The sequence below is a fragment of the Streptopelia decaocto genome (assembly GCF_964273445.1).
Source record: "Streptopelia decaocto genome assembly, chromosome: 4".
NCBI classification, from domain to species: Eukaryota; Metazoa; Chordata; class Aves; order Columbiformes; family Columbidae; genus Streptopelia; species Streptopelia decaocto.
This window is the reverse complement of record NC_138658.1, coordinates 77,904,047-77,931,876: the sequence shown is the minus strand read 5'-3', so window position 1 is coordinate 77,931,876 and position 27,830 is coordinate 77,904,047. Positions and strand designations below refer to the sequence as shown.

The following is a 27,830-nucleotide window of genomic DNA, read 5'->3' as shown; positions in this document are numbered from 1 at the left end:
TTGCTGGGAATAAGGAGAGCTTTTGTTATTTTGTACTGGGCAGGTTTCCCGGGTTCAGGGCAGGGAACGGGGTTTGCACCCAAACTGGGCTCTCGCCAGGGGGGGTTTCCAGGAGTCGGCCCCAAATCTCTCTGCTTATAGAGTCACAGAATCATTTTGGTTGGAAAAGCCCCTCAAGCTCATCCAGTCCACCCGTTCCCCCAGCCCTGTCCCTGCCCCATGTCCTGAGAACCTCATGTCCGTCTGTCCAGCCCTCCAGGGATGGTGACTCCAGCACTGCCCTGGGCAGCCTGTTCAATGCCCCACAGCCCTTTGGGGAAGAAATTGTTCCCACATCCAACCTCAACCTCCCCTGGCGCAACTTGAGGCAGTTTCCTCTCGTCTCCCAGCCCAGCCGGGCGGGTTCAGCATCCCGGGGCTGTTTCTCAGGGGTTTCTCCATCCTCCCGCACCACGTTCGACGGGATGAGATGAAACCCAAACCCACGCTCAGCACCTCACGCAGCCCCAGCCCGGAGGGGTTTCTCAGATCCCACTCCAGCCCATCTGGCTGTGCCTGAGGTGATGGAAACTGCGAAGGGTTTGGACAGAGCTGTGAACGCAGCCCCAGCTTCCCCCGCCACCCCCACCGCCACCTCCCTCCTCCGCGCCTGCAAATATGATTTTTCAGCCTGAATTTCATCAACCTGAAACCTTCAGGGAGCAAAAGCACCTGGCGTGTCCCAGGGCAGGGATACAGCCCTGTGCCCCACACCCTGTGGCCTCGAAGCAGGAGCAGCTTTGCCAGGAGCTTCATTTCTCCGAGTCCTCTATAACCAAGAGCTTTGGCCTGAAAATATAAACCTGAAAATATAAGCTTGAAAATATACACCTCAAAATATCACCCTCCCACCGAGCCCTGGCGCGATTCACGTCTCCCCGCGACACACCGGTGCTGCCCTCTCCCCCTCTGCTATTGCTCTAAAACCATACAAAATCATCACAGAGCGAATTCCTCATGCGACGCGGGCACCGAGCGCTCGGACGGCGCCGCGCGTGGTTCCGGCCACACGGCGGATTAACCCGGGGGGTGTCAGAGGAGCAGCGCTGGCACAGCACCCGCGCTCCTGTTGGACCAGCAGCCGCACAGGCGGGTGTCTGGAGGTGCTGAGCGAGCCCCGGCGCAGGGAGGGCTGCGGCGCCCCAGCTTTGCCCAGCGGAACCCACTGGAGAGAAAAACCAGCCCTTTTCCTCAGAAATCCCTCAAAGAACCTCCCTGAAGCGGGAAATGGCGCAGCCAAGCCAGGACGGCCCCGCGCCGGCTCACACCGGAGATCTGGTTCTGGGTGAAGGTGACCAACGACAAAGCAAAAAGGGGGAGAAAAAGGGGTTTTATGCTTACAAGGAATAAGAACTAAGGGTTCAGCCCCTCCTCAGTACAACCATCTGTTTTTATCTCTTTAGGAACAGCGGGAACACCAAGGGAAGCTGAGGCGACCCGCTCAGCGGCAGCATCCCGGCCGCGCCAGCAAAACCAGGCAAAAATGGCTATTTCCAACATTCCAATCAACGAGAACGCAACGGCCAGTCCTGCCAGGTCCGCTCCCCGCGCTGCCCTCCCGGCGGGAACACGCGGGAGCTGGACAGCTTGGCTTTTACACTGTTTTTGTTTGTTTTTAATGAATGGCTTTGTGTGAACCGCAGTGAAACGTCAGGCGCGTCTGCGGCCGCGCCGAGGGAACAGTCCCCCCAAAACCACACCGGGCGCACGCTCCGGCTTCACCCCCCTGCTGCCTTCTCGGCCAGGGGGCAGCACCGGGGTCACCGGACCCTCCCCGCGCTCGCCTGGAACCAAAATCCTCCTGGCGCGGTCCTGGGGATCCGTGTAAAGCCACAAACCCTCCCCGTGCGTCCGTCCGGCGCTGCCAACACCTCCGGTCGCTGCCCGGTTTGTACGATCCGGGTAAAATCCTTTCCGAAGCCATGGCGGAGGTTCCGGGGGGGTTGGGGACGCCCCCCGGCACAGTTTGGGTCTGTCCCGCTCCCTCCGCGCCGCCGGGCTCAGTAGATCTTCTGCCGGCTGGGCAGGATGGCCTCCTTGATGAAGGAGAAGATGAGGAGGATGCCGGAGCGCTTGCCGCGCTTCCCCTTGGTGAAGTAGTTGGAGACGACGTCGTCTGCGGGGAGGAGGGAACGATAATTAAACACAAACTCGTCAACGGCCACGGGAGCCCCGGGACGTGGTGTCTGCATGAAATGTGACACTTTCGTAACAGGTTGTGTGTGGAAATTCCCACCAAGAGGTTGGAAATCCGAAGGAATCACTGCGGAGAGCGGGCAGTAACTTGTCCATCTCTTTACAGAGGTGCGATGGACCTTTCCTGCTTAACTTAACACTCACATTGTGCAAAAAAGTTACTTCATAGTTACCTTCCTTTTTTTTTTAGCATAGTATGTCTTGGAAATCTTCCAATTGTCTACTCCCACCTCATTTCATGAGAACACTATTTATCTCTTTGCTCTAGGAGCCTCTTACCGTTCTCTTATTTTTAAGTCACTGCACTTTTGCAGAGCTGTGAAACAAAATGGGTTTTGATGGAGCTGATTTTGACCACGTGTGACCTTGAACGCTTTCCAGGTATCTAGACAACGTTCAGGAGATAAACCGCTCCGGTACATTAATGATTTGGAAGGATTAAGGCGCTTTGGAAGGCAGCTGGGCGCTCCCGTGAGCCCAAATGCCGAGCTCCCCCGCGCCCCACAAAGCCCCTTTCCCCGCGTGGTTTTTGGGGCGCAGCGCTCACCTCCGGGCTGCACGGTGGAGGGCAGCACGTTCTCACCCGCCGACAGCGAGACGAAAAACGCAAACGGAATCAACCACAGGCAGAACGTGAAGTAGGCGAGAACCTGCGGGCACAGCAACAATCACCAGCGGCTTGGTTGGAAAAGCCCCTCAAGCTCATCGAGTCCGAGCATAACCCACCCCGGCACTGTCCCATGTCCCCAGGAACCTCATCTCCACGGGTTTTAAACAGAATTGTTCCCAGATCCAACCTCAACCTCCCCTGGCGCAACTTGAGGCCGTTTCCTCTGCTCCTGGCGCTTGTTCCTGGGGAGCAGAGCCCGACCCCTGGGCCCGCTGGCCACACTGTTTACATTATTTATATGACTATAGAGCCAGCAGCAACCTGCAGAGCCGAAAAGGGGATAAAATTCCCCCAGGAGCCCTGCAGAAGCACAGGGAAAGCCCTTGCTCCTGCCTGAGGTGCCCAAAAACCTTTACAGCTCCCCAAAACCTGGATTTTAACAAGCACAATTAAACAAACAGGTAATTAGCTGTGACGTTACGACTAATTAAACCTTCTTTACACCTTCTGGGGACTAAAAGGAAGAGGCAAGAGTGGGCTGGCTGCTGCCCGGGGCTGCGCTGCTGGAGCGGCCTCCTGGGGCACAAAACTGCTACAGAAGTGCTACATCGCACTAAAAGGCAGTTGGGGTTTCTATCTGGGTGGGGTTTTTCTGCTTTTAAAATCTGCACTAAGCAGCAGCTGCTGTTGGGCTCAGACGAGCCCCTTTGTGACCCAGGACCCTCAGTGGGCACGAGGATGGTGACACAGGAGAGAGGGACATAGAAAGAACGAGGAGCAATTATGCCAAAAGGGAAGTGATTTGTGGTTTGCTCGTAAAACAGCCAAAGTAATATTAGCGTCTAGTTTTCGGTAGTTCAGAAAATAAAATCTGTGCTTCAGATTCTGTATTTCTCCACACTGCTCCACACCAGAGAAAAGAACCCGCAGCTGTGAAAAATATCCTCAGTGCGTCTTGAAATGCGATTTTGCTTGTCCCCTTCCCCCCAGCAGCTCCCCGCGGGCTGGCAGAACGCGGCTCGACACCTTCCCAGCGCTCCCTCACCTCGGAGAACACGTAATATTCCTCGGCGAAGTACTGGAACGCCAAGTAGTGGTTGAATATAACCAGCACTGCCAAGAGAGAACATGGAAGGTCAGTAGCCAGCCCGGGAAGAAGCCCCTCGTCGGGTTCTGAGAGCCCCGGAGGGGACCCCCGCCCCGCAAGGAGCAGCCCCTTCCCCGCCGCTCGCAACCACATCACCGCTGATCAAATAGTTTCAGTTATTTAGTAAGAAAAGGTGCGAGCGGGCAGGACCCCCCGGCCGGGCACTGGTTTGATCCTCCCCGGTGTGTCCCTGGCCCCTCTGGTGTCCCCACGGCGCGCCCAGGGTGACACCCGCTCCTGCTGGTGACACCAGAGAAGCAGCAAACCCCCCTCGTGCTCCCCAGAGCTGCTGCGCGGGGAAGCTCCTTTTCCATCTGCAAACCAAGCTAGGCTGAAACGCGGCCGGATGGCGGCGTTAACACCGTCCTGGGCGGCAAAAAACACCGTTTTGCTCTTAAGAAGCAGGAATTTGAGCTTCTTACACCTTTGATTTGAGATGCCGAGGCAGCAGGAGACAGCGCTGACACAAAACGCGGCTTTATCGGCCCCTCCAGCCCAAAAACGTCACTGGAAATCCAGATGAGCGCCCAGCTCAGCCGGAAAACACAGCTCCCCGTCTACCAGCTACACCCCATTTTCATGTTTTTGTATAAAATCCCGCCTGCCCGAACGCTCCAAGGAGCAAAGGTATTTCTGTCATACAGACAGCGCCCTGAAATATGCATTAGAGCTCCAGAACGAGGAAACTTTGCCTGTTCGCTGCTTAAGGTGTCAGTACCAATCACCGGGAGCAGGATGTGCAGGGACCTGCGCACAGGACACCGAGACGTGCGGGAGATTCGGCGAATTGCAGCGCGACAAAAACACTTGACCAAAACCCACATTATTTGGGCCATCAGCCCCGCTTGCGCTGGGCTGCGCGGCCACGGATGAGCCCGGCAAACGCCACAGGAAAGGCGCAAACGGGGATTAAAATATAAAGAAAAAATAAAGAAATAAAAATCCCCAGTTTAAACTCAGCAATGCACTTTTCTAACCCGACTTTCTCCAGCAAGCCCGATTAATTTCTATATTAATTGCGGGCGTTTGTCTCAAAGCTTTTCTTTCGCTAAACATCGGATGCACACGATGACATGCGCAGTGTCAGGCTGGAATTACACACAGGGTTTTTTAGTTTGTGGCAAATCCCTCCTGCTCTTCACCACAACCAGTGAACACCTGAAACAGCCCAAATATCATTTCCCAAGTGATTTTGGAGCGGAACTGGATGGAGGGTGAACCAGGGGAGCCCAGGGAAACCGGCGCTTCCCACACCCATTAAAAGGTAACACCCAAAGCTCAAAGTCCTCCTGAAAGCCACAGAGGCTGCAACTGCAACACCCGAAGCTCTCCCGCCGCCCAGAGCCCACGCGGGGAGGGGGACGCGAGGTTTTCCGCCCTTCCCGCCCCCCCGCTCACCGCAGGACAGGATGAAGTTGGAGGAGGTGAGGACGATGAAGGGGAAGGTCTGGAGCAAACCGAAGTAAACCAGGTTGGTGAAGAGCCCCACGCCCACCATGAAACCGGGAAAGTGCTCGAAGAGGTAGAGACCGACCAGCACGGCCGAGGAGAACTGGAAGAGAGAACCGGGCTGAACTGGGGCGGGCGGCAGCACGGGCAGGAATCCTCTGCATCCCCCCACCTCCCACCCAGCACCGGCCCCTCGGAAACACCCCAAACAGGAATCCCGCCCTCCCGCTGCGGCTCCCGTGCCTCAGTTTCCCCAGGCAGGGGTGGAGGTGTCACCAGGTCCCTAGTGAAGCGAGGTGCTGACCGAAGCCAACCGCCCTCCTTGAGCTGGGGGAACAGGAGCGCTCGTCCCCTGGTCCAGAGCCGATGTCCCATGTCACGGCCACTCTGCCAGCCCTGGGGGGGGAATTTTGAGCGAGCCCAGGGACTTACCCAGATCATGTATTTGATGATCCTCCTGGTGACAACCGTGTACTCCTCGATCAGCTCCGCCAGGTAGTACAGCCCGGCCGCTGTGGGAGAAACGTCCGCTCAGCCCCACGGCGACAAACGCCGGCACCGCCATGGGGTCTGTGCTCAGCCAGAGCGGGAGGGGCCATGGGGCTGGGTGACCCCCCCGCCCCACAACTCTCTGGGGCAGCCACGGGACCTCGGGGACACCCAGAGACCCCAAATCCCTGGTGGGCACCCACGGGACTCCCCCAAATTCTGTGTCTTCCATGGGACCTCAGGGGCCTGGTGGGCACCCATGGGACCCCCCACAACGGCTGGGACACCCACAGGGCTCCCCCAAAGTCTGGGGCACCCACGAGGCCTCAGGGGCTTGGTGGGCACCCATGGGACACCCCCAGTCACTGGGGCACCCCCAGGGCTCTCCCAAACTCTGGGGCACCCACAGGACCTCAGGGGGCTTGTGGGCACCCAGTGGAGCCGCCCACATGGCTGAGGTACCCATAGGACCCCCCCCAAACTCTGAGGTACTCCCAGGATCGCAGGGGCCCAGTGGGCACCCATAAGACCCCCCCAGTCAGCGAGAAACCCACAGGACCCCCTCAAACCCTGGGGCACCCCCAGGACCTCAGTAGCCTGATGGGCACCCATGGGACACCCCCAATCGCCGGGGCACCCACGGGACCCCCCCAAACTCTGGGGCCTCAGAGGCCTCCGGGGCGACCCGAGGAGCAGCCAGGGGCCCCGGGACACCCCGCGCAGGCCCCGAGCCCCGTCCCAGCAGGAGCCCAGGCCGCCTCCTTCCCTGATCCACACACGACATGTCGCGACAGGCCGGGGCCGGGCCTGCAGCCGGGCCTACCCCCCGCGGGTCCCGCCCCCCCGGCGGCGGGCTCACCGATGGCCAGGGTGACAAAAGCCACCTGGATGAGCAGGGACAGCCAGCTCAGGACGTAGATGAACCACATGGCGGGGCCGGGCCGGGTCCCGCCGCTCCGGGTCCCGCCGCTCCGGCTCCGGGTCCCGCTCCCGCTGCGGCCGCGGCGCTGAACACGCGGCGCCGGAACAAGAGAGACACGGCCCGGCCCGGCCTGGCCGCCGCCAGCGCCGCCACAGCGACCCCTGCAGGCCGGGAGGGCTCCTGCTGCGGTGGCGGCGGCCAACGGCGGGGCCACCCCGAAAGGCGCAGGGACCCCGAAATTGTACAGCGACACCAAACAGAAGGGGTTCCCCGAAAAACAGAGGGACACAAAATGTCGTACAGGGACCCCTAAAGTTGTACAGGGACACTGAACCACAGGAGGACCCCGAAACGCACGGGGACCCCAAAATTGTACAGGAACCCCCAAAATTGTACGGGGACACCAACAGAAGGGGCGCTCCGAAACGCAGAGGGACACAAAAAGTCGTACAGGGACCCCCAAAGTTGTACAGGGAGCCCCAAAATTGTACAGGGACCCCCAAAATTGTACAAGGACCTCGAAACACACAGGGACCCCAAAATTCTGCAGGGACCTTGAACTGTGGGTGACAGCCCCAAAACACACTGGCACCCCCAAAATTGTACAGGGACCCCAAACCACGTGGGTGCCCCGAAACACACTGGGACCCCCAAAATTGTACACGGACCCCGAAATGAACAGGGACCCCCAAAGTTGTAAAGGGAGCCCCAAAATTGTAGAGGGACCCCTAACTGCAGAGGGACCCCCGAAATTGTACAGGGACTCATAAAAGCAGGGGCACCCCAAGACACACGGAGACTCCCCAAATTGTACAGAGACCCCAAAACGCACAGCCCCCCCCTCCCATTGTGCAGGGACCCTGAACTTCGAGGGGACCCCAAAATGCACATGGACACCCCCAAACCGTATGGGACCCCTCCAAACTGTACAGGACTCTGAACCATACAAGGACACCCCCATACTGCACAGGGACACCCCAAACCATACAGGGACCCCCAGAGTGCACAGGGACACCCCAAAACCACACAGGGGCCCTCAACCACGCAGGACCCCCCCCAGCCATATGGGGACCCCAAACAGTACAGGGACACCCCAAAACTCCGCAGAGACCCCCAAACCGCACAGAGACCCCCCCAAACCGTACAGGGACCCCAAACTGCATGGGCACCCCCCAAACTGTACAAGGAAGCCCCCAAGCCTGTATAGGGAACCCCAAAATCACATAGAACCCCTCTTCATGTGAACCCCTGCACCTATATGGGGACGCTGTGTCCAGCCCTACAGCCCCCCCAGAACCCATAGGGACCCCTCTGCACCCATAGGGAACCCTGACAATGTATAGGGACCCCTGATGATGTATAGGGACCCCGCACCCATATAGGGCCCTCACTGCAGCTCACATGGGGACCCCAGCACACATATAGATTCTCCATTCACCTGTATAGGAGCCCTTGCACCCCCATAGGGACCCTGCAACCCCTATAGGGACCCCACAACCGCTATTTGGACGCAAAAGGGACGTGGGGACGCCAGGCACCCCATATAGGGACCCTCCATCCATATAGGGACCCCTACACCTACCCAGGGACCCTGTGCTGGGACCCCAGCACCCATATGGGACCCCTGCCACCTATATGGGGACACTCCATCCATATAGGGACTCCCTGTGCCCATATAGGGATCCTTGCACCCGTATAGGGATCCTTGCACCCACATGGGGACCCCTGTGTCTGGGACCGAGCCCTCCCACTCCCAAAACTCGGGGATCCCCCGGGGGGACCCTCAGTCTCTTCCCTCACCTGCAGCTGTGCTGAGAGGCACTGGGATGTACTGGGCTGTACTGGGGTGGTACTGGTTGGGCACTGATCTGCACTGGGCTGTACTGGGATGCACTGGAATGCACTGGACTGTACTGGGCTAGTACTGGTCTGGCTCTGGGATGTATTGGGCTGTCACTGGGCTGCACTGGGTGTCACTGGGCTAGCACTGACCTGCACTGGGTGTCACTGGGCTGCACTGGGTGTCACTGGACTAGCACTGACCTGCACTGGGTGTCACTGGGCTGCACTGGGTTGTACTGGGGGGGGGGGGCGCACAGATCTGCACTGGGTGTCACCGGGCTGCACTGGGCTGTGCACTCAAGGCTCTCACTGGAGTCGCTCCCTCCTTCCCCCCACCCGGGGGTGCGTGGGAACCCCCAGCCCTGCGGGGCACCCGGGGACCCCCCAAATCCCAACGGGATCCCAGGGGATTAACCACTGTGGGGAGGTTTTTGGGGTGCTGCCGTGGAGCCCCTCGCTGCTGGGTGTTGAGGTGTTCATTTTGGGGGTGCTGGGGTGCTCACTGCTGGGTGCAGGGGTGCTCATTTTGGAGGTGCTGGGGTGCTCACTGCTGGGTGTTGAGGTGTTCGTTTTGGAGGTGCTGGGGTGCTCACTGCTGGGTGCAGGGGTGCTCATTTTGGGGGTGCTGGGGTGCTCACTACTGGGTGCAGGGGTGCTCATTTTGGGGGTGCTCACTGCAGGCGGGGGGGCTCAGTGACGAGGTGACAGGCAGGACCTGTCACACGTGCACCCCCCTGCACGGCCCCGGGCGGGGGGCAGAGCTGGTGTCCCCCACTCAGAGCCGCTGGTCCCCCCGCGGGGCTGCCCAGGGGACGGGGGGGCCAGAAGAGCCCTTTGACCCCCCCATGTCACCCTGTGCCCAGGTCACACCCGCTGCCCGGGGCTGCAGATTTGGGGCACCTTTAGCACGTGCCGACCACCCCCCTGCACCCCCTGCATCTCTCTGACCCCCCCCTGCACCTCCTACATCCTCCTGCCTTCCCCCTGCAGCCCCCTGCACCCCCTGCCTTCCCCTTGCACCCCCTTGCAGCCCCCTGAACCCCCTGCATCCTCCTGCCTTCCCCTTGCACCCCCCTGCATCCCCTGCACCCCCTAAACCCCTCTGAACCCTCCCTGCACCCCCTACATCCTCCTGCCTTCCCCTTGCACCCCCCTGCACCTCTTTGAACCCTTCTGCATCCCCTACACCCCCCTGCACCCCCTGCCTTCCCCTTGTACCCCCTGCAGCCCCGGCCTTCCCCTTGTACCCCGTGCACCCCTCTGAACCCCGCTGCATCCCCTGCACCCCCTGCCTTCCCCTTGCACCCCCTTGCAGCCCCGTGAACCCCTCTGAACTCCCCTGCATCTCCTGTCTTCCCCCTGCACCCCCTACATCCTCCTGCCTTTCCCTTGCACCCCCCGGCACGCCTTTGAACCCCCCTGCATCCCCTACACCCCCCTGCACCCCCTGCCTTCCGCTTGCACCCCCTGCACCCCTCTGAACCCCTCTGAACCCCACTGCATCCCCTGCACCCCCTGTCTTCCCCCTGCACCCCCTACATCCTCCTGTCTTCCCCCTGCACCCCCTGCACCCCTCTGAACCCCGCTGCATCCCCTGCACCCCCTGCCTTCTCCTTGCCCCCCCCCAGCCTCCTTCCCCCCCGTGTATCCCCCTGCACCCCCTGTTGTTCTTGCCCCCAGGGGGCTCCCCCCCAGCCGCTGCTGCCGCGCTGCCCCTCGCCCCCCCCAACCACGCTGAGGCTCCGGAGAGCGCGGGGGGGTGCATGGGGTTTATATACATGGGGGTGCGTGTGCATAGGGGCGGAGTGCATGGGGTTTATATGCATGGGGTGTGAATGGGGGGGCTGTGGCTGTACATTCATGGGGGGTGCCCAGGGTGTATGTGCACGGGGGTGTGTGTGCAGAGTGCATGGTGGGGGGGATCTGCATGGAGCCTGCATGCATGGGGGGGGCCTGGAGGGGTGTACACACGGGGTGAGTGTGCATGGGGGGCTGTGTGCATGGGGGGTGAGTGCATGGCAGGGTGTGTGCATGGGGGGTGTGTGCATGGGGGGGTGTGTGCATGGGAGGGGGGGTGCATAGGGGTCTGTGCACACGGGGTGTGTGTGCATGGGGGGGTGTGTGCATGGGGGGGTGTGTGCATGGGGGGGGTGAGTGCATGGCAGGGTATGTGCATGGGGGGGGGTGCATGGGGGGGTGTGCACATGGGGTGTGTGTGCATGGGGGGGTGTGTGCATGGGGTGTGCACACGGGGGGTGCCGAGGCCAGCCCCCCTCCCCGCGCTGCTGTGACGCCGCCGGTCCCGCCGCTGAGCAGGGGGCTCCGGGGCTGAGCGCTGACCCCGGGGGGCTCCAGCCCGGCCCCCCAGCCCGGGGTCTGCCCCGGGCACCCCCAAGAGGGCACCGAGCAGCAGCAGAGCGGGGGGCCCTGCGGGGGGGCTGGGCTGGGGCAGGTACCTGCCGACCCGGGGGATTCGGGGCGAGTCACCTGCTCCCCCCACCGAGCAGGGCCCCCCCCCCAGCAGCCGCAATGTTGAGCGTTTTCTAGTGCAAAATACGTGTTTTTCTCAGCTGGTGTCTGGGGTTTGCTGGAAATCGCCCGTTTTCACACCGGTTCTGGCAGCAGCTGCTCCCAAGCGGCGGCTGGAAGCTGCTGGAAGCTCATCGGAGGGGGGACGGCCCGGATTTGGGGGGGCCCGCCGGTGGTGCGGGGCCCGCCTGGGCCGTTGCCCTCTCCCGTGTCCCCCCGCCCCAAGGTTTCCCATTTCCCCCTCAAATCCCCGTTTTTTCCCCCTTTCCGCTCCCGGGGCTGCTCGGGCTGGAGCGGGAGCCCCCGGCTCGGGGCTGGAAGCAGCTGCGAGAGCCGGGGGGGGTTGGGGGGTGGTTTTGGCCTTTGCACCCAGATGTGCGACTGCTGGGACCATCAGCCACTGCCTGGGTGCGGGGCACCCCGAGAACCCCGGGGACCCCGAGCACCCCGAGAACTCTGGGGACCCCGAGCACCCCGAGAACCCCGGAGACCCTGAGCACCCCAAGAACTCTGGGGACCCTGAACACCCTGAGAACCCCGGGGACCATAAGCACCCCAAGAACTCTGTGGACCCAGAACACCCCGAGAACCCCAGGGACCCCGAGCACCCCAAGAACACTGGAGACCCTGAGCACCCCAAGAACTCTGGGCACCCTGAACACCCTGAGAACCCCGGGGACACTGAGAACCCCAAGAACTCTGGGGACCCGGAACACCCCAAGGGGACCCAGAGCATCCTGGGCACCCCAGGCATCCTTGGCACCCCGGGTACCCTGAGCATCCCAAGCACTCTGGGCACTCCAAGCATCCTTGAGCATCCTGGGTACCCGGAGAACTCCAGGCACCCTAGGCATCCTTAGCACCCTGAGCATTCCAAGCACTCCATCACCTTGGGGACCCTGAGCACCCCGAGGGACCCCAGGCGTCCTGAGCATCCTGGGCACCCCAAGAACCCCAGGTACTCTCGGCACCCTGGGTACCCTGAGCACCCCGGGCACCCCAGGCACCCAAGCAGGGCACTCCGCACCCCCGCAGCCCCCACACTACCCGCCCTGGGGGGACCCCTGATCAGAACCCCCCATCAGCCCCTCCCCACCTCACCGGGATCCCCTGTGTCCTGTGGCAGTGCCCGCAGCCGCGGGGACAGCAGCACAACGGGGACACGAGCAGAGCGGGGACACCAGCACGGGGGGACACCAGCACAACGGGGACACGAGCAAAGTGGGGACAGCAGCACAATGGGGACAGCAGCACAGGGGGACAGCAGCACAGGGGGACACCAGCACAACGGGGACAGCAGCACAGGGGGACAGCAGTACAGCGGGGACACCAGCACAAGGGGACACCAGCACAACGGGGACAAGAGCAGAGCGGGGACACCAGCACATCGGGGCTCAGCCCCGTCCTGGGGATCAGGGGGGCAGGATCGGTCCTGGAGGGGCCCTGGGACCCTCCCGTGCTGCAGTGGGGGCGGGCAGGCCCCGGGCGGCTGCGTGGCTGCGCTCCGCCTGGTGTCGGGCTGGGGTTTTCCCCTTTTATTTCTATTTTCTTTTTTCCCTTCTTTCTTTCCAGTTCAACCCAGCAACAAAATGGCCGCGCGGTCCGTGTCCGCGCCCCGACGGGAGCGCCCCCGCCGCTGGGAGCGCCCCCGCCGCTGCGAGCGCCCCCCGCCGCTGGGAGCGCCCCCGCCGCTGCGAGCGCCCCCGCCGCTACGAGCGCCCCCCGCCTCTGGGAGCGCCCCCGCCGCTGCGAGCGCCCCCCGCCGCTGGGAGCGCCCCCGCCGCTGCGAGCGCCCCTGCCGCTGGGAGCGCCCCCCGCCTCTGGGAGCGTCCCCCGCCGCTACGAGCGCCCCCGCCGCTACGAGCGCCCCCCGCCTCTGGAAGCGCCCCCCGCCTCTGGGAGCGCCCCCGCCTCTGGGAGCGCCCCCGCCTCTGGGAGCGCCCCCCGCCGCTGGGAGCGCCCCCGCCGCGGCCGGGCACCCGTGCACGAGTAATGTGCGAGCGCACCCCGGGAGCGGCGCGGCCGCCTCCTGCTCTCCGTGTATCTGACAGAGCTGTTTGCTGCTTCTCCCCCCGCCCCGCCCGCATCTCCCCCCACACCACCCGCACCCCAGCTCCTGCCCCCAGCGCCCCCCCGGGCACCCCCGGGTTTCTCACTCCCCCCCCGCCCCGCTGCATCCTCATGGAGCAGGGTGGGGAGTCGCCCCATGGATCCCGCCTGCCACCCCCCAGCCTGCACACCCCCGTGGGCTGGGGGTGCTCATCCCACCCCCGCCCCTGCTTGTCCCCATGGATGGGGTTTTGCCTCCCCCAGCCCCACACATCCCCACACATGGGTTCTGCCCCCCCTAAGCCTTGAGCATCCTCCTGGATGGGGCTTCGACGCCCGAACCCCACACATCCCCACACATGGACCTTTCTCAGCCCCCCATCCCCACGCACACGTCTTTCCCCCCACCCCAGGATGCCTCCCCCACCCCACTCATCCCCACGGGTGGGATTTCATCCCCACGGATGGGGCTTTGCCCTCCAAGCCCCACACACCCCCCCCGTATGCGATTTTGCCCCCAGAACCCCATAGATGCAATTTTGCATGACCCCTCCCAAGCCTCACACATCCCCACAGACGGACCTTTCTCAGCCCCCCCATCCCTACACACACACCTTTCTTCCCCCCAACCACCCCGCCAGGAAGCCTCCCACACATCCCTACAGATGGGGTCTTGCCCCATAAGTCCCACACATCCCCGTGGATGGGATTTTGCTCCCCCTGCCCCCCAAGCCCCACACATCTCCGTGGATGGGATTTTGCTCCCCAAGCTCCATGGATGTAATTTTGCTCCCCCGCCACAAGCCCCACACATCCCCATGGATGCAATTTTGTCCCCCCCAAGCCTCGCACATCCCCATAGTTCCAATTTTGCCCCCCCCAAGCCCCACACATCCCCATGGATGCAATTTTGCCTCCCCAAGCCCCACACATCCCCATGGATGCAATTTTGCCCCCCAAGCCCCACACATCCCCATCGATCAGATTTTGCTCCCCACATAAGCCCCGCACATCCCCATGGATGCAATTTTGCCCCCCAAGCCCCACACATCCCCATCGATCGGATTTTGCTCCCCCAAGCCCCGCACATCCCCATGGATGCAATTTTGCCCCCCAAGCCCCACACATCCCCATCGATTGGATTTTGCCCCCCAAGCCCCGCACATCCCCGCGTTTCTCGCCCCCCGCCCCCTCCCCGCCGCCGGCCCCGCGGGGCGCAGCAGGGAGGCAGGGGCAGCAGCTGCGCGCCCCCCCGCCCCGCCCGCCGCGCTCGCTCCGTCCCGTTCCGTCCCGTTCCGTTCCGTTCGGCCGCGCTGATGCGGGCTGACAGCCCGGAGCGCCGGGCGCTGCGCCGCGGCCGCGGCTATTTCGGTCTCCGCTAATTTGCTCCGTGTTGGGCGGGGGGTCGCGCTCCGGTCAGCCCTGCCTGATACTATATTCCAGTTTGTTCCGGGAAAGGTTCTGCTGTCACCTCCCCTCAGCCGTGATGTGCTCCCCGAACCGTGAATGCACCGCGGCTGGGGACCCGGCCGGGTGAGCCCGCAGCTCGCTGGGCGCTGGGGACACCCCGGGCTGGGGGCGCCCCCGACCCCCCGCTGCGGCTGGGGAGAGCTGGGGGTGACGGGGGCCCAGCGGGCAAAGGGAGGTGTGGGGACTATAGGTGCCGGTGGGATGTACCCCCCCCCACAGCCACCCGGGAACCTGCTGCCGTGTCCCAGTGTCACTCCAGCGCAAGCCAGCTGGGCCCAGCGTGTCCCCATGGCGTGGTACCAGAACCCAGTGTGTCCCCATGGGGTGGTACAGGAGCCCAGTGTGTCTCCATGGGGTTGTAGGGCAGCCCAGCATCTCCCCACGCGGTGGTACCGGAGCCCAGCATGTCCTCATGGGGTTTTAGGGCAGCCCACTGTGTCCCCATGGGGTGGTACTGGAGCCCAGTGTGTCCCCATGGGGTAGTACAGGAGCCCAGCGTGTCCCCATGGGGTTTTAGGGCAGCCCAGTGTGTCCCCATGGGGTTTTAGGGCAGCCCACTGTGTGCCCATGGGGTGGTACTGGAGCCCAGCGTGTCCCCATGGGGTTTTAGGGCAGCCCACTGTGTCCCCATGGGGTAGTACAAGAGCCCAGCGTGTCCCCATGGGGTTGTAGGGCGGCCCAGCATGTCCCCATGGGGTAGTACAAGAGCCCAGTGTGCCCCCATGGGGTGGTACCGGAGCCCAGCGTGTCCCCATGAGGTTTTAGGGCAGCCCAGTGTGTCCCCATGGGGTGGTACAGGAGCCCAGCGTGTCCCCATGGGGTTTTAGGGCAGCCCAGTGTGTCCCCATGGGGTGGTACAGCAGCCCAGCGTGTCCCCATGGGGTTCTAGGGCAGCCCAGTGTGTCCCCATGGGGTCTGAGGCCACCATGTCCCCATGTGGAGCCAAATGTGTCCCCATGGGGTTGTAGGGGAGCCCACCATGTCCCCATGGGGTGGTACCGGAGCCCAGCGTGTCCCCATGGGGTTGCAGGGCAGCCCAGCCTGTTCCCATGGGTTGGTCCAAGAGGCCCCCCATGCCCCTGCCCCACACTGGCCCCATGCGATGCCACCAAGGTCCCCAGCCCACGCAGCTCCTCGGGGGGTGGTTGAAGCCCAGCAGGGCTGGAGAGGTGCCCCGGGACCCCCCAACCGTGTGCTGTGGGGTGCTGGGTCCCCCGGGAGGCCCAGGTGCCTGTTGGGGTGCAGGGAAGCCCCCCATGGCCCTGCTCCCCGCTGCCCCATGGTGAAAATATCTGTGGCTGTGGGTGCTTCCCTGGCCATGGGATTCCCATCTAGATTTGGGGTGGTCCCCCGGATCTGGGGTCCCATCTCCCCTTGTCAGGGGTTTGGGGGTCCCAGGTCCCCTCGGCAGGACTTTGGGGGTCCTGTATCCCCTTGGTAGGGGTTTGGGGTTCCCATCTCCTCTGGGTGGGGGTTCGAGGGTCTCGTCTCCCCTTGGTGAGGGTTTGGGGGTCCCGTGTCCCCTGTTTGGGGGTGCAAGCTGCCGCTGCCCAGCCCGGGTCTCCCGAGCCTGGACTGCCCTCTGGTTTCCCAGCTGGTGGGGACACAGCGGGGACCTCCCGGGGTGACACCTCCGCAGGACACCCGGGACACCCCACGGGTGACACCGCCGAGGCTGGGATGTGACTCTGGGTCTGGTGTCCCTCAGTGAAGGGACATGGTGCCAGGACATTGTCACCCACTGTCCCCTTGTCCCCCCGGAGACCCCCTGGGGGTGAGGGGTGCGGGAGTCACCCAGCACCCAGGGGTGACCCGCACAGCGGGGGGGATGCTGGTGCCCGGGGGGGGTGTACACACACTGCACCCCACTGCACCCCCATAGCATCAGCACCCACACAACAGCAGCGCCCCAGGGACCCCCGAACCCCTGGGTCTCACCCGCGGGGGCAGCCCCTGGGTGCCCGGGCAGGGGGTCCCGGGGGGGCCGGGGGCTCGGGCTGTGTCAGCCGGGGATTAGCGAGGCCGGGATCTGCCTGAGCCCCTGATCCCGCTTAGCGCCGGCCCAGGCGGGGCTTAGAGGCCCCTGACGCCACCCGCAGCGTCACTGGGTCCCCTGCGCCCCTGAGGACACAAAGCGGGGGGGCAGAGGTGGCATCGCCTGTGGGCTCTGCTCTCCTGGGCTGACCCCCAAATCCCCCCCGGGACACACGCCGGAGTCCCCCCACACGGGTGGGGGGGTTCCCGGGTGGGTGATACAGGGCGGGCACCCCTGACGTTGCACCCATCGGGGGACACCCCCTGCACCCCAAGACCTCGGCCCCTCCGTGGGCTCCCGGGGAGTGCCCAGCACAGCCCCACGGCCACCCGTGGGTGCAGGTGCATGTCCCTCTGGTGGCACCGCGGGACCGGGGGGTGGCAGCGCGGTGACACCGGCTGGGTGACGCCACCAGCTGCAAATCCGCTCCTGTCAGGCGGAACAAATCCCTCCCGCCCGCTTTATTAACTCGTTTTCAGCCTCCGCCCCCCCCGGCTGCCGGCGCGGGAGAGAACTAGGTCAGGCGTGTGCCTGTGCCGCGGGGCACCCACGCGTGGGGGGACACGGGGGACACGGGGGACGGGGTCACCCCCGCACCCGTCGCACACGTAGGCGGCCCCACGGGTGAGCACACGCCGCCCCCCGCCTGAGCATGGCCACGCACACGCGTGTGCACACAAATGGGGAAACTGAGGCACGGGGCGGGAAATGCTGCGGAAAAGGGGGGGGGTGTGGCCTCGGGATGTCCCTGTGCTGGGGGATCCTGTCCCCCCCCGCCCCCGCTCCCCCTTCTCCGGCCCCGCCCTGCAATAATATCAATTAGCGGTGCACAGATCAGCGCTAATGAGCGGCGCCGGCAGCTCGGCCGCCCCCTGACCCCCCCGGCTCTGCCTCCGAGGCCCCGACCCCCCCAGCACCGGGACCCCCACCCGGGGCTGAGCCGGGGGGAGCTGGGAAATGCTGAGTCGGCAAAACCGCTCGGCACGGGGGGGTGGGTGCTCAGGATAGGGAGGTTGAAGGGCCGGGGGGGCCAGGAGCTGTCTCTGTCCCCATCCCTGTCCCCATGGTGCACAGGGCAGGCAGGTGGATCTGGGAGTGACACAGGTGACATCCCCCAGTGAAAGGTCTATGGGGACGAGCCCCACACTCAGCCCGGACCCTCAGAGCTGCTGCCCCCCCAAAACCATGCTGCAGCCCCCCCTGTGCAGCCGGTGACACAGGAGCCACCCTGAGCTCCGGTGGGACTATCCGGGTGTCCCCAGCACCGCGACCCCACAGTGACCTGAGCTCAGTCCCTGATGCTGCCTCCCCCATGGTCCCCATGTCACCTCTCTGTGCCCCCCATGTCATCTCCCCATGCCCTTCCAGATGTCACCTCCGTGTCCCCTCTGCCAATGTCGGGCTTGGAGGACAAATGCCACCTCACTGGCCGGTGGTGCCGGCGACCAGCTGGTGGCCGTCGTGCTGTCCCCCACAGGACTGGGGACAAACCACCCCTGCAGCCCCCAAATGGGATGGATGGAGGGATGGAGGGGTGGATGGATGGATGGAGGGACGGACGGACAGATGGATGGATGGATATATGGAGGGGGATAGGTGGATGGATGGATGGAAGGATGGAAGGATGGATGGATGGATGGATGGATGGATGGATGGATGGATGGATGGATGGAAGGATGGATGAAGGGATGGATGGATGGAGGGATGGGTGGATGGATGGAGGGATGGGTGGATGGATGGAGGGATGGGCAGATGGATGAAGGGATGGATGGATGGAGGGATGGATGGAGGGATGGGTGGATGGATGGAGGGATGGATGGGGGGATGGATGGAGGGATGGATGGAGGGATGGATGGAGGGATGGATGGGGGGATGGATGGAGGGATGGAGGGATGGATGGGTGAATGGATGGAGGGATGGATGGGTAGATGGAGCACCAGACAGACGGACACTATGGGAACGGGCAGCAGAACAATACGGTACCTACCGCACAGACGCAATCTCTGGAAACACAAAGGGGTTCTGGAGCCGGAGGAAGATGCCGGGTGTGAGGAAGGGCAGACGGACAGAGCCCGTGTCACCCAGGCGTCCGTGGTTCTGCCCTCCCAGGGCTCTCGTTGTCCCGTTGCTCCCGGTGCCGGTGGCACAGCGGTGGCTGTGAGCTGTGCCGGACCCAACCGTGCTCCATCGCCCCGGTGTCACTGCGCTGGGATGGGGACGGGTTCAAGGGGACGGGTTCAAGGGGATGGCAGCTCGGGTGGCCGCTCCCAGGTCACCCCAAATCTGTCCCTGAAGGCCACCCGGCCATGGGGCAGCATCCAGCCCCTCCGCAGCCGCCAGCCCCGTCCCAGTGCCGCCCTGAGCCCCGTTTTGCCGCTCACCGGACTCTTCCTCCCCATGGGGTGTCCCTGGGATGGACCCGGTGACGGCTCCGTCACCCACCCACCGCCACAGCCCCTTCCCCAGCCCACGGCGGCAGGACGGATCCGGACCCCCCAATATCTCCCAGCCCCCCAAGCCGGGCGCTGCCGCGCTGTGCCGAGGGCGGCAGAGCCGATGGAAGCGCCGCGGCGGGGCCTTCCTCCCGTGCTGTCCCTCCTCTGCCTCGCCAGGTGGGTCCCGCAGGGCACCCCGGGGTGCTCGGGCTGACCAAGCGGGGCTGGGGCGACCTAACAAAGCGGGGCTCAGCCCGGCTTAATGAAGCGGGGCTCAGCCCACGGCCCCACGTGCCGACGTGCCCTCTCTGTCCTGGTGTCCTCGCTCGTCCTCCCCACACCCACCCAGGACCCAATGGCGGCTTTGGGGCCGGAGCCACCCGGGGGTGCCCGGGGTCCCCTGGGGAATTCCCAGCTCCTGCACCCCGTTTCTGGGGGGTGTGGAAGGGAGCAGTGGAGGAACCGGGGGGGATTTGCTGCCTGTTTGCCCACAGCCCCCAAATCGCCGTATCTTACCCCAAGCTGGTGACAAGCCCACGCGCCTCCCACTCGCCCGGGGTTGGCGTGGGTGGTGCCACCTCTCACTCTGGTTGGAGCCGAGATGGGGGAGTCACCGCGGCCGGGGGGGACAGGCTTGGAGGTCCTGGGGGCAGGCTTGGAGGTCCTGGGGACTGCTGCTCTCTGTTCCCCATCCCCGGGTGAGATGCACCCAGCATCACCCCATCGTGTCCCTGGCACCGAGGGTGACATCCAGCCCGCGTGGGGACATCGCTGTCCCGTCCCACGGCCCTCGCGGGACACCCGCCACAGCCCCACGGACTCGCCCCATGGACTCACCCCACGGACTCACCCCACAGCTCCCGGCCCCTCGGCAGCCGCCGCCGGCTCCGCTCAAACTTTGCCACAAGTTGAGACAAAGGCAGCGGGTTCCTGTCCCCTGTCCCCTGTCCCCAGACAGCTTGGTGCCACCGCACTTAATGAGGGCACAGGGGCGGTGGGCTCAGGGGCTGCTCACACACACACTCACTGCACATTAACCCTTCCCCTTCCCCTGCCGCTCCGCTCCCCCCGTCTTTGGGGCAGCCGGGGGTTTTTGGGGGGTTCCCCTGTGCCCGTGGTGCTCCCTGCACCTGCTGTTGGCCTTGGGGGGTCCCAGGCGCAGCCCCCCCAGGATTCCCACCCTGCGAAATGCTTGGGAAGGATGCGGGTGTCCCCAGGTGCCTTTGTCCCCTGAGCCACGCAGAGGGGGTGACCACAGTCCCCATCCCACCGGGACCCTCTGCAGCACCCTGGGGACATGGGGCACCCCCAGCCCGTGTCCCAGCCTGTGCCCCACGGTTTGGGGGAGCCCCAGAAGGGCTGAGCCAGCGGGGGGGCCCTGACCCCCGTCCCTCACCGGCTGCTCCGCTGGTGTCCCCGTCCCAGCACCCCAGCCCAGACACCCCCGGCAGCAGTGACACCGCCGGGCCACATGTGGGGTGACCTGGTGTGTCCTGCAGGCTGGGACCGGCCCCTGCCCACGGTCACCGTCCTGCCACCCCCATCTTGTGACACCCCCTCCTCACCTCCCCCTGCCGCCCCGTCTGCCTCCTCTTTCCATTCTGATACGTTCATCCAGCCGCCATCTGCTCAGCCACCCACCGCTCCACCCGCCCCGCCAGCCTTTCATCTCTCTGCCCTTCTATCCCACCCATCCGTCCCTCTATCCATCCATCCTCTTCATCCATCCGCCCCTCTGTCTCCTCCATCTGCCCCTCCATCTTCTCCATCCGCCGGCTCAGCCATCCAGCTCTGCATCCTCTCCAGCCCCCCCACCACCCTCCCCATCCGCCTGCACTTCCATCTTCTCCATCGCTCTGTCCATCCCTCTGTCCATCCATCAGCCCCTGTCTGCTCCTCCATCTGCTCCTTCCCTCCTTCCTTCCTCCCACCCATCCTTTCATCCTGCCTGTCTTCTCCATCCATCCATCCATCCATCCATCCATCCATCCATCCATCTGTCCGTCCATCCGTCCATCCATCCATCCATCCATCCATCCATCCATCCATCCATCTGTCCACCCATCCATCCATCCGTCCGTCCGTCCGTCCACCTACCCCTCCATCCCCCCCACCCCCTCCATCCACCTCCCCCCGCGTCAGCCCCGGTGCAGAGGTGGCAGCAGCGCACAGTGTCTGTCACCCGCTGTCACCCGCAGAAGGGGCCTCGATGCCCGGGGGGGGCTCAGCTGCCACCCCCTCCGTCCGTCGGCCGATGGAGCTGACAGCCGCTTGTTAGCGATGCCCTAATGAGGGCAGGGGTGCCCGCTCCCGGTGGGGGGAACCCCGAGTCCTTGTCCCCCCAGGAGGGACGGATCAGGGCGGCGGTGCCGTGGTGGCTCCTGGCGCAGACACGTCCTGTGCCCGTGTCTGGTGACACGCAGCGGGACACAGGGACACACACAGGCGGAGATGTTGGTCGGGAAGGGGCACAGAGCAGAGCCGAGCCAGGCCCAGGACTCTTTAGTAACCATTGACAGTGTTTTATCCATAATTGTCATTAAACACACACCACACTCATGTCTGTTTCAGCTGCATTCCCACTCATTCACAGACCCGGCCCAATGACACACATCACATGTACTTGGGGCGTTTTTCCGGCCCGAGATACCGTTCTACCGTTCTCACGAGCCTGGGCTGTCGCTCTTTACAATTATGAGAAACGTACTTCAGCACAACCTGTCCAAGCCCCTTTATATTTTGACTGGTTGCTGTGATCCAACTATGTCAGCACTATTTCTTCTTTGACCGTCCAGATGGTCACGTTAGTGTTGATCTTCCTCTGTCATCCAGGTGGCTGGAACCGCACGTCTTGCTTTCCCACGTCTTTGCTTTCATAGAACCCCAGAGTGTCAGGGGTTGGAGGGCCCTGGAAAGCTCATCCAGTGCAATCCCCCCATGGAGCAGGAACACCCAGCTGAGGTTACACAGGAAGGTGTCCAGGCAGGTTGGAATGTCTGCACAGAAGGAGACTCCACAACCCCCCTGGGCAGCCTGGGCCAGGCTCTGCCACCCTCACCCCCAACAAGTTGCTTCTCAAATTTAAGTGGAACCTCCTGTGTTCCAGTTTGAACCCATTGCCCCTTGTCCTACCATTGGTTGTCACCCAGAAGAGCCTGGCTCCATCCTCCTGACACTCCCCCTTTCCATATTGATCCCCATGAATGAGTCCCCCCTCAGTCTCCTCTTGTCCAGCTCCAGAGCCCCAGCTCCCTCAGCCTTTCCTCCCACGGGAGATGCTCCACTCCCTGCAGCATCTTGGTGGCTGCGCTGGACTCTCTCCAGCAGTTCCCTGTCCTGCTGGAACTGAGGGGCCACAACTGGACACAAGATTCCAGGTGTGGTCTCCCCAGGGCAGAGCAGAGGGGCAGGAGAACCTCTCTGACCTACTGAGCACCCCCTTCTAACCCACCCCAGGTACCATTGGCTTCCTGGCCACAAGGGCCCAGTGCTGGCTCATGGTCACCCTGCTGTCCCCAGGACCCCCAGGTCCCTTTCCCCTATGCTGCTCTCCAACAGCTCATTCACAACTTACACTGGAACCTGGGGTTGTTCCTGCCCAGATTCAAGACTCTACACTTGCCCTTGTTCTGTTTCATTAAATGTTTCCCTGCCCAACTCTCCCAGGCTCTGGATGGCAGCACAGCCCCCAGTGTCACCACTCCTCCCAGTCTGCTGTCATCACCAAACCTGATCACATCTTGCTTTCCCACATCTTTGCTTTCCAACACCCATCCTCCCCAAATCCCCATCCCGCAGTGGCGCTGAGCGGGCGGGCACAAGGACCCGGGGCGGCCGGAGGGGCGGGGCTAAAGCTGGAGCACAGCAGGGGGCGGAGCCAGAGAGGCGTGTGGGCGGAGCCATTGGGCGAGGCGTGTCCAGTGAGGCGTGTCCAGTGGGCGTGTCCAGGGCGGGGTGTGTCCCGGCGGCCATGGCGTCGCTGTTCGGCGGCGTGGAGGGGTGAGGAGTCACGACACGGGTGGGGTGGGGGGGGGTTCCCATTGTCCCCAAACCCCCCGTGTCCATCTCGAGTCCCCCCAACCTGTGTGGGAAGCAGGCGGAGGTCGGGGGGGGGGGCGCCCCGGCTGCAGCCGGAGGCTGCAGCCGGGGCGCCCCCCCCCCCGACCTCCGCCCATGGTGGGTCCCCCCTGGCAGCGTGTGTGTCCCCCCCACTTTGTCCCCACAGCGGGGGCACCCACTCCAAGGTGGTGTTGGTGTCGGGAGATGGGCAGATTTTGGCCGAGACGGAGGGACCCTGCACCAATCATTGGGTGAGCTGGGGGGGGGCACCCCCCTAAATTTGGGGGGGCGGGACAGTGTGGGACATTTGCGGGGGGGGCTGGCTGTCCCTAAGTTCCCAGGGTGGGATGAAGGTGTTAAAGATGATGCTGGGGGGTCTACAAGCTACAAACCTCCCCTGGGATGGAATCCAGGGGTTGCGGGGGGGGGGGATTTAGGGTTTGGGGGGACTTTAGGGTTTAGGAGGGGACTTTAGGGGTTGGGAGGGGACTTTAGTGTGTGTCCCCCCCCCAATTTCTCAGCTCATCGGCTCCGAGAAGTGCCTGGAGAGGATCGAGCGCATGGTCAGCGAGGCCAAGAGCAAAGCGGGGGCCGATCCCCACGTCCCCCTCCGCTCGCTGGTGAGTCCCCCTGTCCCCCCCTGGCTGTGTCCCCCGGCCGGGGGTGACAGGGACGCTGTGGCAGGGGCTGTCCCTGAGCGGGGGGGACCAGAAGGACGCCATCGGGAAGCTGACGGAGGAGCTGCACCGGCGCTTCCCCCACCTCAGCCAGAGCTACTACATCACCACCGACGCCGTGGGGGCCATGGCCACCGCCACCGACCAGGGTAGGGGACACGTCACGGCGGGGGGACATCCCGGGGCGGTTTGGGGGGTGACCGTGCGTGTCCCCTCCGTCCTGCGCAGGCGGCATCGTCCTGATCTCGGGTACCGGCTCCAACTGCAAACTCATCAACCCCGACGGGTCGGAGACGGGCTGCGGCGGCTGGGGACACATGATGGGTGACGAGGGCTCAGGTGGGCGGTGGGGGACACTGGGGGGTGGTTGGGGACGCCGGGGGGGTGGTGGACGCCGGGGGGGTCTCACCTGGCTCCCCGCAGCGTACTGGATCGCGCATCAGGCCGTCAAGATGGTGTTTGACTGCATGGACAACCTGGAGGTGCCGCCGCACGACGTGGGGTACATCAAGCAGGCCATGTTCGACTACTTCCAGGTGCTGGGGGGCCCGGGGGGTCCGGGCTGTGTGCGGGTGTTCTGGGGGCCGGGGGTTGCTCCGGGCTGCTCCATGGGGTGGTGGGATTTGGGGGATGATCCACAGCAGGGTCCTGGGGGGCTCTGTGCTGGATGGGGGGTCCCAGGGGTCGCGATATGGGGCTCAGCGCTGGGCTCCCCGCTGGCAGATCTCGGACAGGATGGGCCTCCTGACGCACCTCTACCGCACCTTCGAGAAGTCCAAGTTCGCGGGGTTTTGCCAGAAGCTGGCGGAGGGTAAAGAGACCCCTTTCCTGGGGGGGCACGGGGGCAGGGGCCGCGCGGGGGGGCTGGGCCCTTGGGCAGCCCCTCCTGGGGACTGTCCCCCCTTTGCCGTCACCCCCCGGCTGTGGTCTCTGCCCCTTTGCTCCCGTCACCCCGAGCACCCTGCGCCCCCATCGGGGCGGATGCGCGGGCGCTGGTGGGTGCGGGGGGGTCCCAGGTCCCCATCCCACCCCCTGCTTTGTCCCCAGGCGCCCAGGCTGGGGACCCGCTCTGCTGCCACGTCTTCACCAGAGCCGGCGAGGTGCTGGCTCGCCACGTCGTGGCCGTGCTGCCCAAAATCGACCGGGTGAGCACCGGTGGGGACGGGGGCGCATGGGGGGGGTCCCGGTTCTAACCCCCCCTCCCCGCAGAGCCTGTTCCTGGGGGAGCTGGGGCTGCCCATCGTGTGCGTGGGCTCCGTGTGGAACAGCTGGGAGCGCATGCAGGCGGGTGAGCGCAGCGATGGGGGCGACCGGGGGGGGTCCCGCGGTTCCCCCGTCCCCCAAACGCCGTGTCCCCCCCAGGGTTCATCCGCGTGCTGGCGCAGGCGCGGGACGAGGCCCCCGGCCGCATCTTCACCCGCTTCAGCCTCCTGAAGCTGAAACGCTCCTCGGCGCTGGGGGGGGCCCGGCTGGGCGCCCAGAGCATCGGCCAAGCGCTGCCCTTGGACTACGCTGACAACGTCGACGTCTTCTACACACACGTCTTCTAGTGGCGCGTGTCCCCCGGTGCCGTCACCCCCGGGACGGAGGGACCCCCCGGACCGAGGGACCCCCCGCACGCAGCGCCGGGGCTCGGCCAAACGGGTGGTGGTGCTGGTTTGGTGATGAAGAGCTTGTGCGGCTGGTAGGAAATATTAACGAGCTGCTTCGTTAGTAACCGAAATTGCTGTGAACTTGCCCGTAGAGTTTGGTTTAGGTGAGGGACGCTGGAGGGGGTTCAAAATGACCTTCCAGCCATCAGCAGGTGCTGCTTCTGAAGAAAATGCGCTGTAAGGAGCCCCTGAGGAGCAAGAAGAGCCCAGACTTGGGTATTAGACTCTGGTGTGAGGGTTTGATTAGATGGTGAGGGTTTGATTAGATGGTGAGGGTTTGATTAGATGGTGAGGGCTGGGTTGCCCAGGGGTGCCTGAGTTCAGGGTCCCATGTGGGACCCCTCGAGCTGATCTCTCTGCTGCTGTGCCAGCGAAATAAACTATTTGGTGTGGAATTTATCACCCGAGACGCTGCTTTGGGTAACCTGGGCTGAAGAAACCTCCTCGACATCAGGGACCCCAGATGTCGCTGTCGGAATGTCTCCAAAATCCCTCTGCCTGCAGAGGGCGGGAGTCAGAAAGGCACCCAAAGACCTTATGTTGAGATTTTTAACTAAAAATTCATCTATAAGTACAAACGTATCTATAACGAAAAGCAGGAGCCCAGCAGGACGGCGGCCGCCACAAGGAACTTCTGATCAGCACAAACCTGCGACATCAGCTGGAAAAGAGATTCCCGGACAAACGGGTTATTGGGACGTTTGGGATGATTTGGTGTTGGGGCGAAAAGCCCCGAGTCGGGGAATCGGGACAAAAGGGACAAATGGGGGAGATCGGACCGTGCTGGGACACAAACGCGGAGCTCGGAGAGGATGCTGAGGGACGTGTCCAGTCGCTGTGACGGGTACGTCAGATACAGCCCGAATCGGGCAGACACTTCAATATCATGAGAGCTATTTCAGCCAGACCAGAGACACAAAACAATCAGCAAAGATGCAGAATTAGCAACGGGACCCCAGAGCTCCAGCCCGCGGGAAATGGAGCTGAAATGGACCAGGAGGTTCCTCTGTGGTGCAGAGAGGTGGTGGCTGAAGCATCCCGGAGACATCCCAGGCCAGGCTGGGCAGGCTCTGAGCAACCTGAGCTGGTGCAGATGTCCCTGTCATGGCAGGGGGGGCACTGGGAGGGGGGGACGGTGTCTCTGTCATGGCAGGGGGGGCACTGGGGGGGGGACTGGGGAGCTGGCTCAGGGTTGGGCTGCAGTGAGAAATGGAAGAGAACAAAAAGAGAGAAGGAGGAGAGAAAGGGAGAGAAAATGGGACAGAAAAAGAAGAAATGAGACAAAAAGACAAAGATAAAAAAAAAATAAGAAAGGAAAATAAAAAAGAATGAAAGAAGAAAAAAGAAAAAAGGATGAAGAAAAAATAAGAGAAAAGAAGAAAAATAAAAATGAGGAAAAAGAAGAAGAAAAAAGAAAAAGAAAAAGGAAAAAAAAAAAGGAAAAAGGAAAAAGAAAAAGGAAAAAGAAAAAGGAAAAAGAAAAAGGAAAAAAAAGGAAAAAAAAGGAAAAAGAAAAAGGAAAAAGAAAAAGGAAAAGGAAAAAAGAAAAAGGAAAAGAAAAATAAGAAAATAAAAATATGAAAAAGAAGAAAAAGAGGAGAAAAAAGAAGAAAAAGATGGGGAAAAAGAAAAAGAGAAGAAAAAGGAAAAGGAAAAAGAAAAAGAAGAAAAAAGAAAAAGATTAAAGAGAAAAAGAGAAGAAAGAAAGAAGAAAAAGAAAAATGAAAAAGAGAAGAAAAAAAGGAAGTGAAAGAAAAAAGAAAAATAAAAAGCAAGAAGAGGAAAAAGAAAAAAGAAAAAGAAAAAAAGAGGAAAAACAAAGAAGAAAAAACAGTAAAAAAAAAGAAAAATAGGAAGAAAAAAAGCATAAAAATGCAAAATGAAGCCAAAGCGAAGGCTCCCGGTGCCCGCGCTGGGGCCGAGCGCAGGGGCTGCGCCCGCCCCCCAGCACACGGCCCAGAGCCGCCTCTGCCCCGCACAGCGGGGGGCTCGGGGGGCTCTGCACCCCGCTGCCCCCCCCCGCTGCCCCCCACACGCTGCCCCACACCGTGGATCCTCTCCCCGGCTTTCCCATCGATCTCAGTTCCGTGCCCCGGCGGCAGCGCGGGTGCCCGGAGCCGCTTCCCCACCAGCCCCCGGGGCCGGACCCACCGTGGGGTGAAGGTGGAAAATGGGGAGCGAGACGTTTGGAGGGGACACCTCAGGCCTCCCCCAGGCCAGACCCACGACC

At 63.1% G+C, this 27,830-nt stretch overlaps 2 protein-coding genes across 3 annotated transcripts; one reads left to right on the top strand and one right to left on the bottom strand.

The window, feature by feature from the left end:
* Positions 1 to 1,369: 1,369 nt before the first annotated feature.
* Positions 1,370 to 6,959, bottom strand: TEX261 (testis expressed 261). The gene is made up of 6 exons (XM_082051134.1): positions 6,790 to 6,959; positions 5,874 to 5,953; positions 5,391 to 5,544; positions 3,891 to 3,958; positions 2,783 to 2,885; positions 1,370 to 2,155 (listed from the first exon to the last, which is right to left on the bottom strand). The coding sequence occupies exons 1-6, from the start codon at positions 6,857 to 6,859 to the stop codon at positions 2,040 to 2,042; spliced, it is 591 nt and encodes a 196-aa protein (XP_081907260.1). The 5' UTR covers positions 6,860 to 6,959; the 3' UTR covers positions 1,370 to 2,039.
* Positions 6,960 to 21,779: 14,820 nt separating this feature from the next.
* On the top strand, positions 21,780 to 26,724 carry NAGK (N-acetylglucosamine kinase). 2 transcript variants are annotated; one of them, XM_082051905.1, is made up of 10 exons: positions 21,780 to 23,230; positions 23,438 to 23,522; positions 23,793 to 23,891; positions 23,956 to 24,097; positions 24,177 to 24,287; positions 24,372 to 24,484; positions 24,672 to 24,759; positions 24,996 to 25,093; positions 25,158 to 25,236; positions 25,311 to 26,724. In XM_082051905.1, the coding sequence occupies exons 1-10, from the start codon at positions 22,854 to 22,856 to the stop codon at positions 25,496 to 25,498; spliced, it is 1,380 nt and encodes a 459-aa protein (XP_081908031.1). In that variant the 5' UTR covers positions 21,780 to 22,853; the 3' UTR covers positions 25,499 to 26,724. The 2 variants fall into 2 exon arrangements, with proteins under 2 accessions (XP_081908031.1, XP_081908032.1); XM_082051906.1 differs by having other exon boundaries at positions 23,043 to 23,211.
* Positions 26,725 to 27,830: the final 1,106 nt, after the last annotated feature.

Excerpts from the sequence above, each read along its gene's own strand:
- TEX261 (XM_082051134.1), bottom strand. The coding sequence starts at position 6,859 with ATGTGGTTCATCTACGTCCTGAGCTGGCTGTCCCTGCTCATCCAGGTG. Across the intron at positions 5,545-5,873 it reads TCATCAAATACATGATCTGG|TTCTCCTCGGCCGTGCTGGT; the intron begins GTAAGTCCCTGG and ends TCTCTCTTCCAG. Across the intron at positions 2,886-3,890 it reads AATATTACGTGTTCTCCGAG|GTTCTCGCCTACTTCACGTT; the intron begins GTGAGGGAGCGC and ends CTGTGCCCGCAG.
- NAGK (XM_082051905.1), top strand. The coding sequence starts at position 22,854 with ATGTTTCCCTGCCCAACTCTCCCAGGCTCTGGATGGCAGCACAGCCCC. Across the intron at positions 23,523-23,792 it reads GACCCTGCACCAATCATTGG|CTCATCGGCTCCGAGAAGTG; the intron begins GTGAGCTGGGGG and ends CCAATTTCTCAG. Across the intron at positions 25,237-25,310 it reads CTGGGAGCGCATGCAGGCGG|GGTTCATCCGCGTGCTGGCG; the intron begins GTGAGCGCAGCG and ends TGTCCCCCCCAG.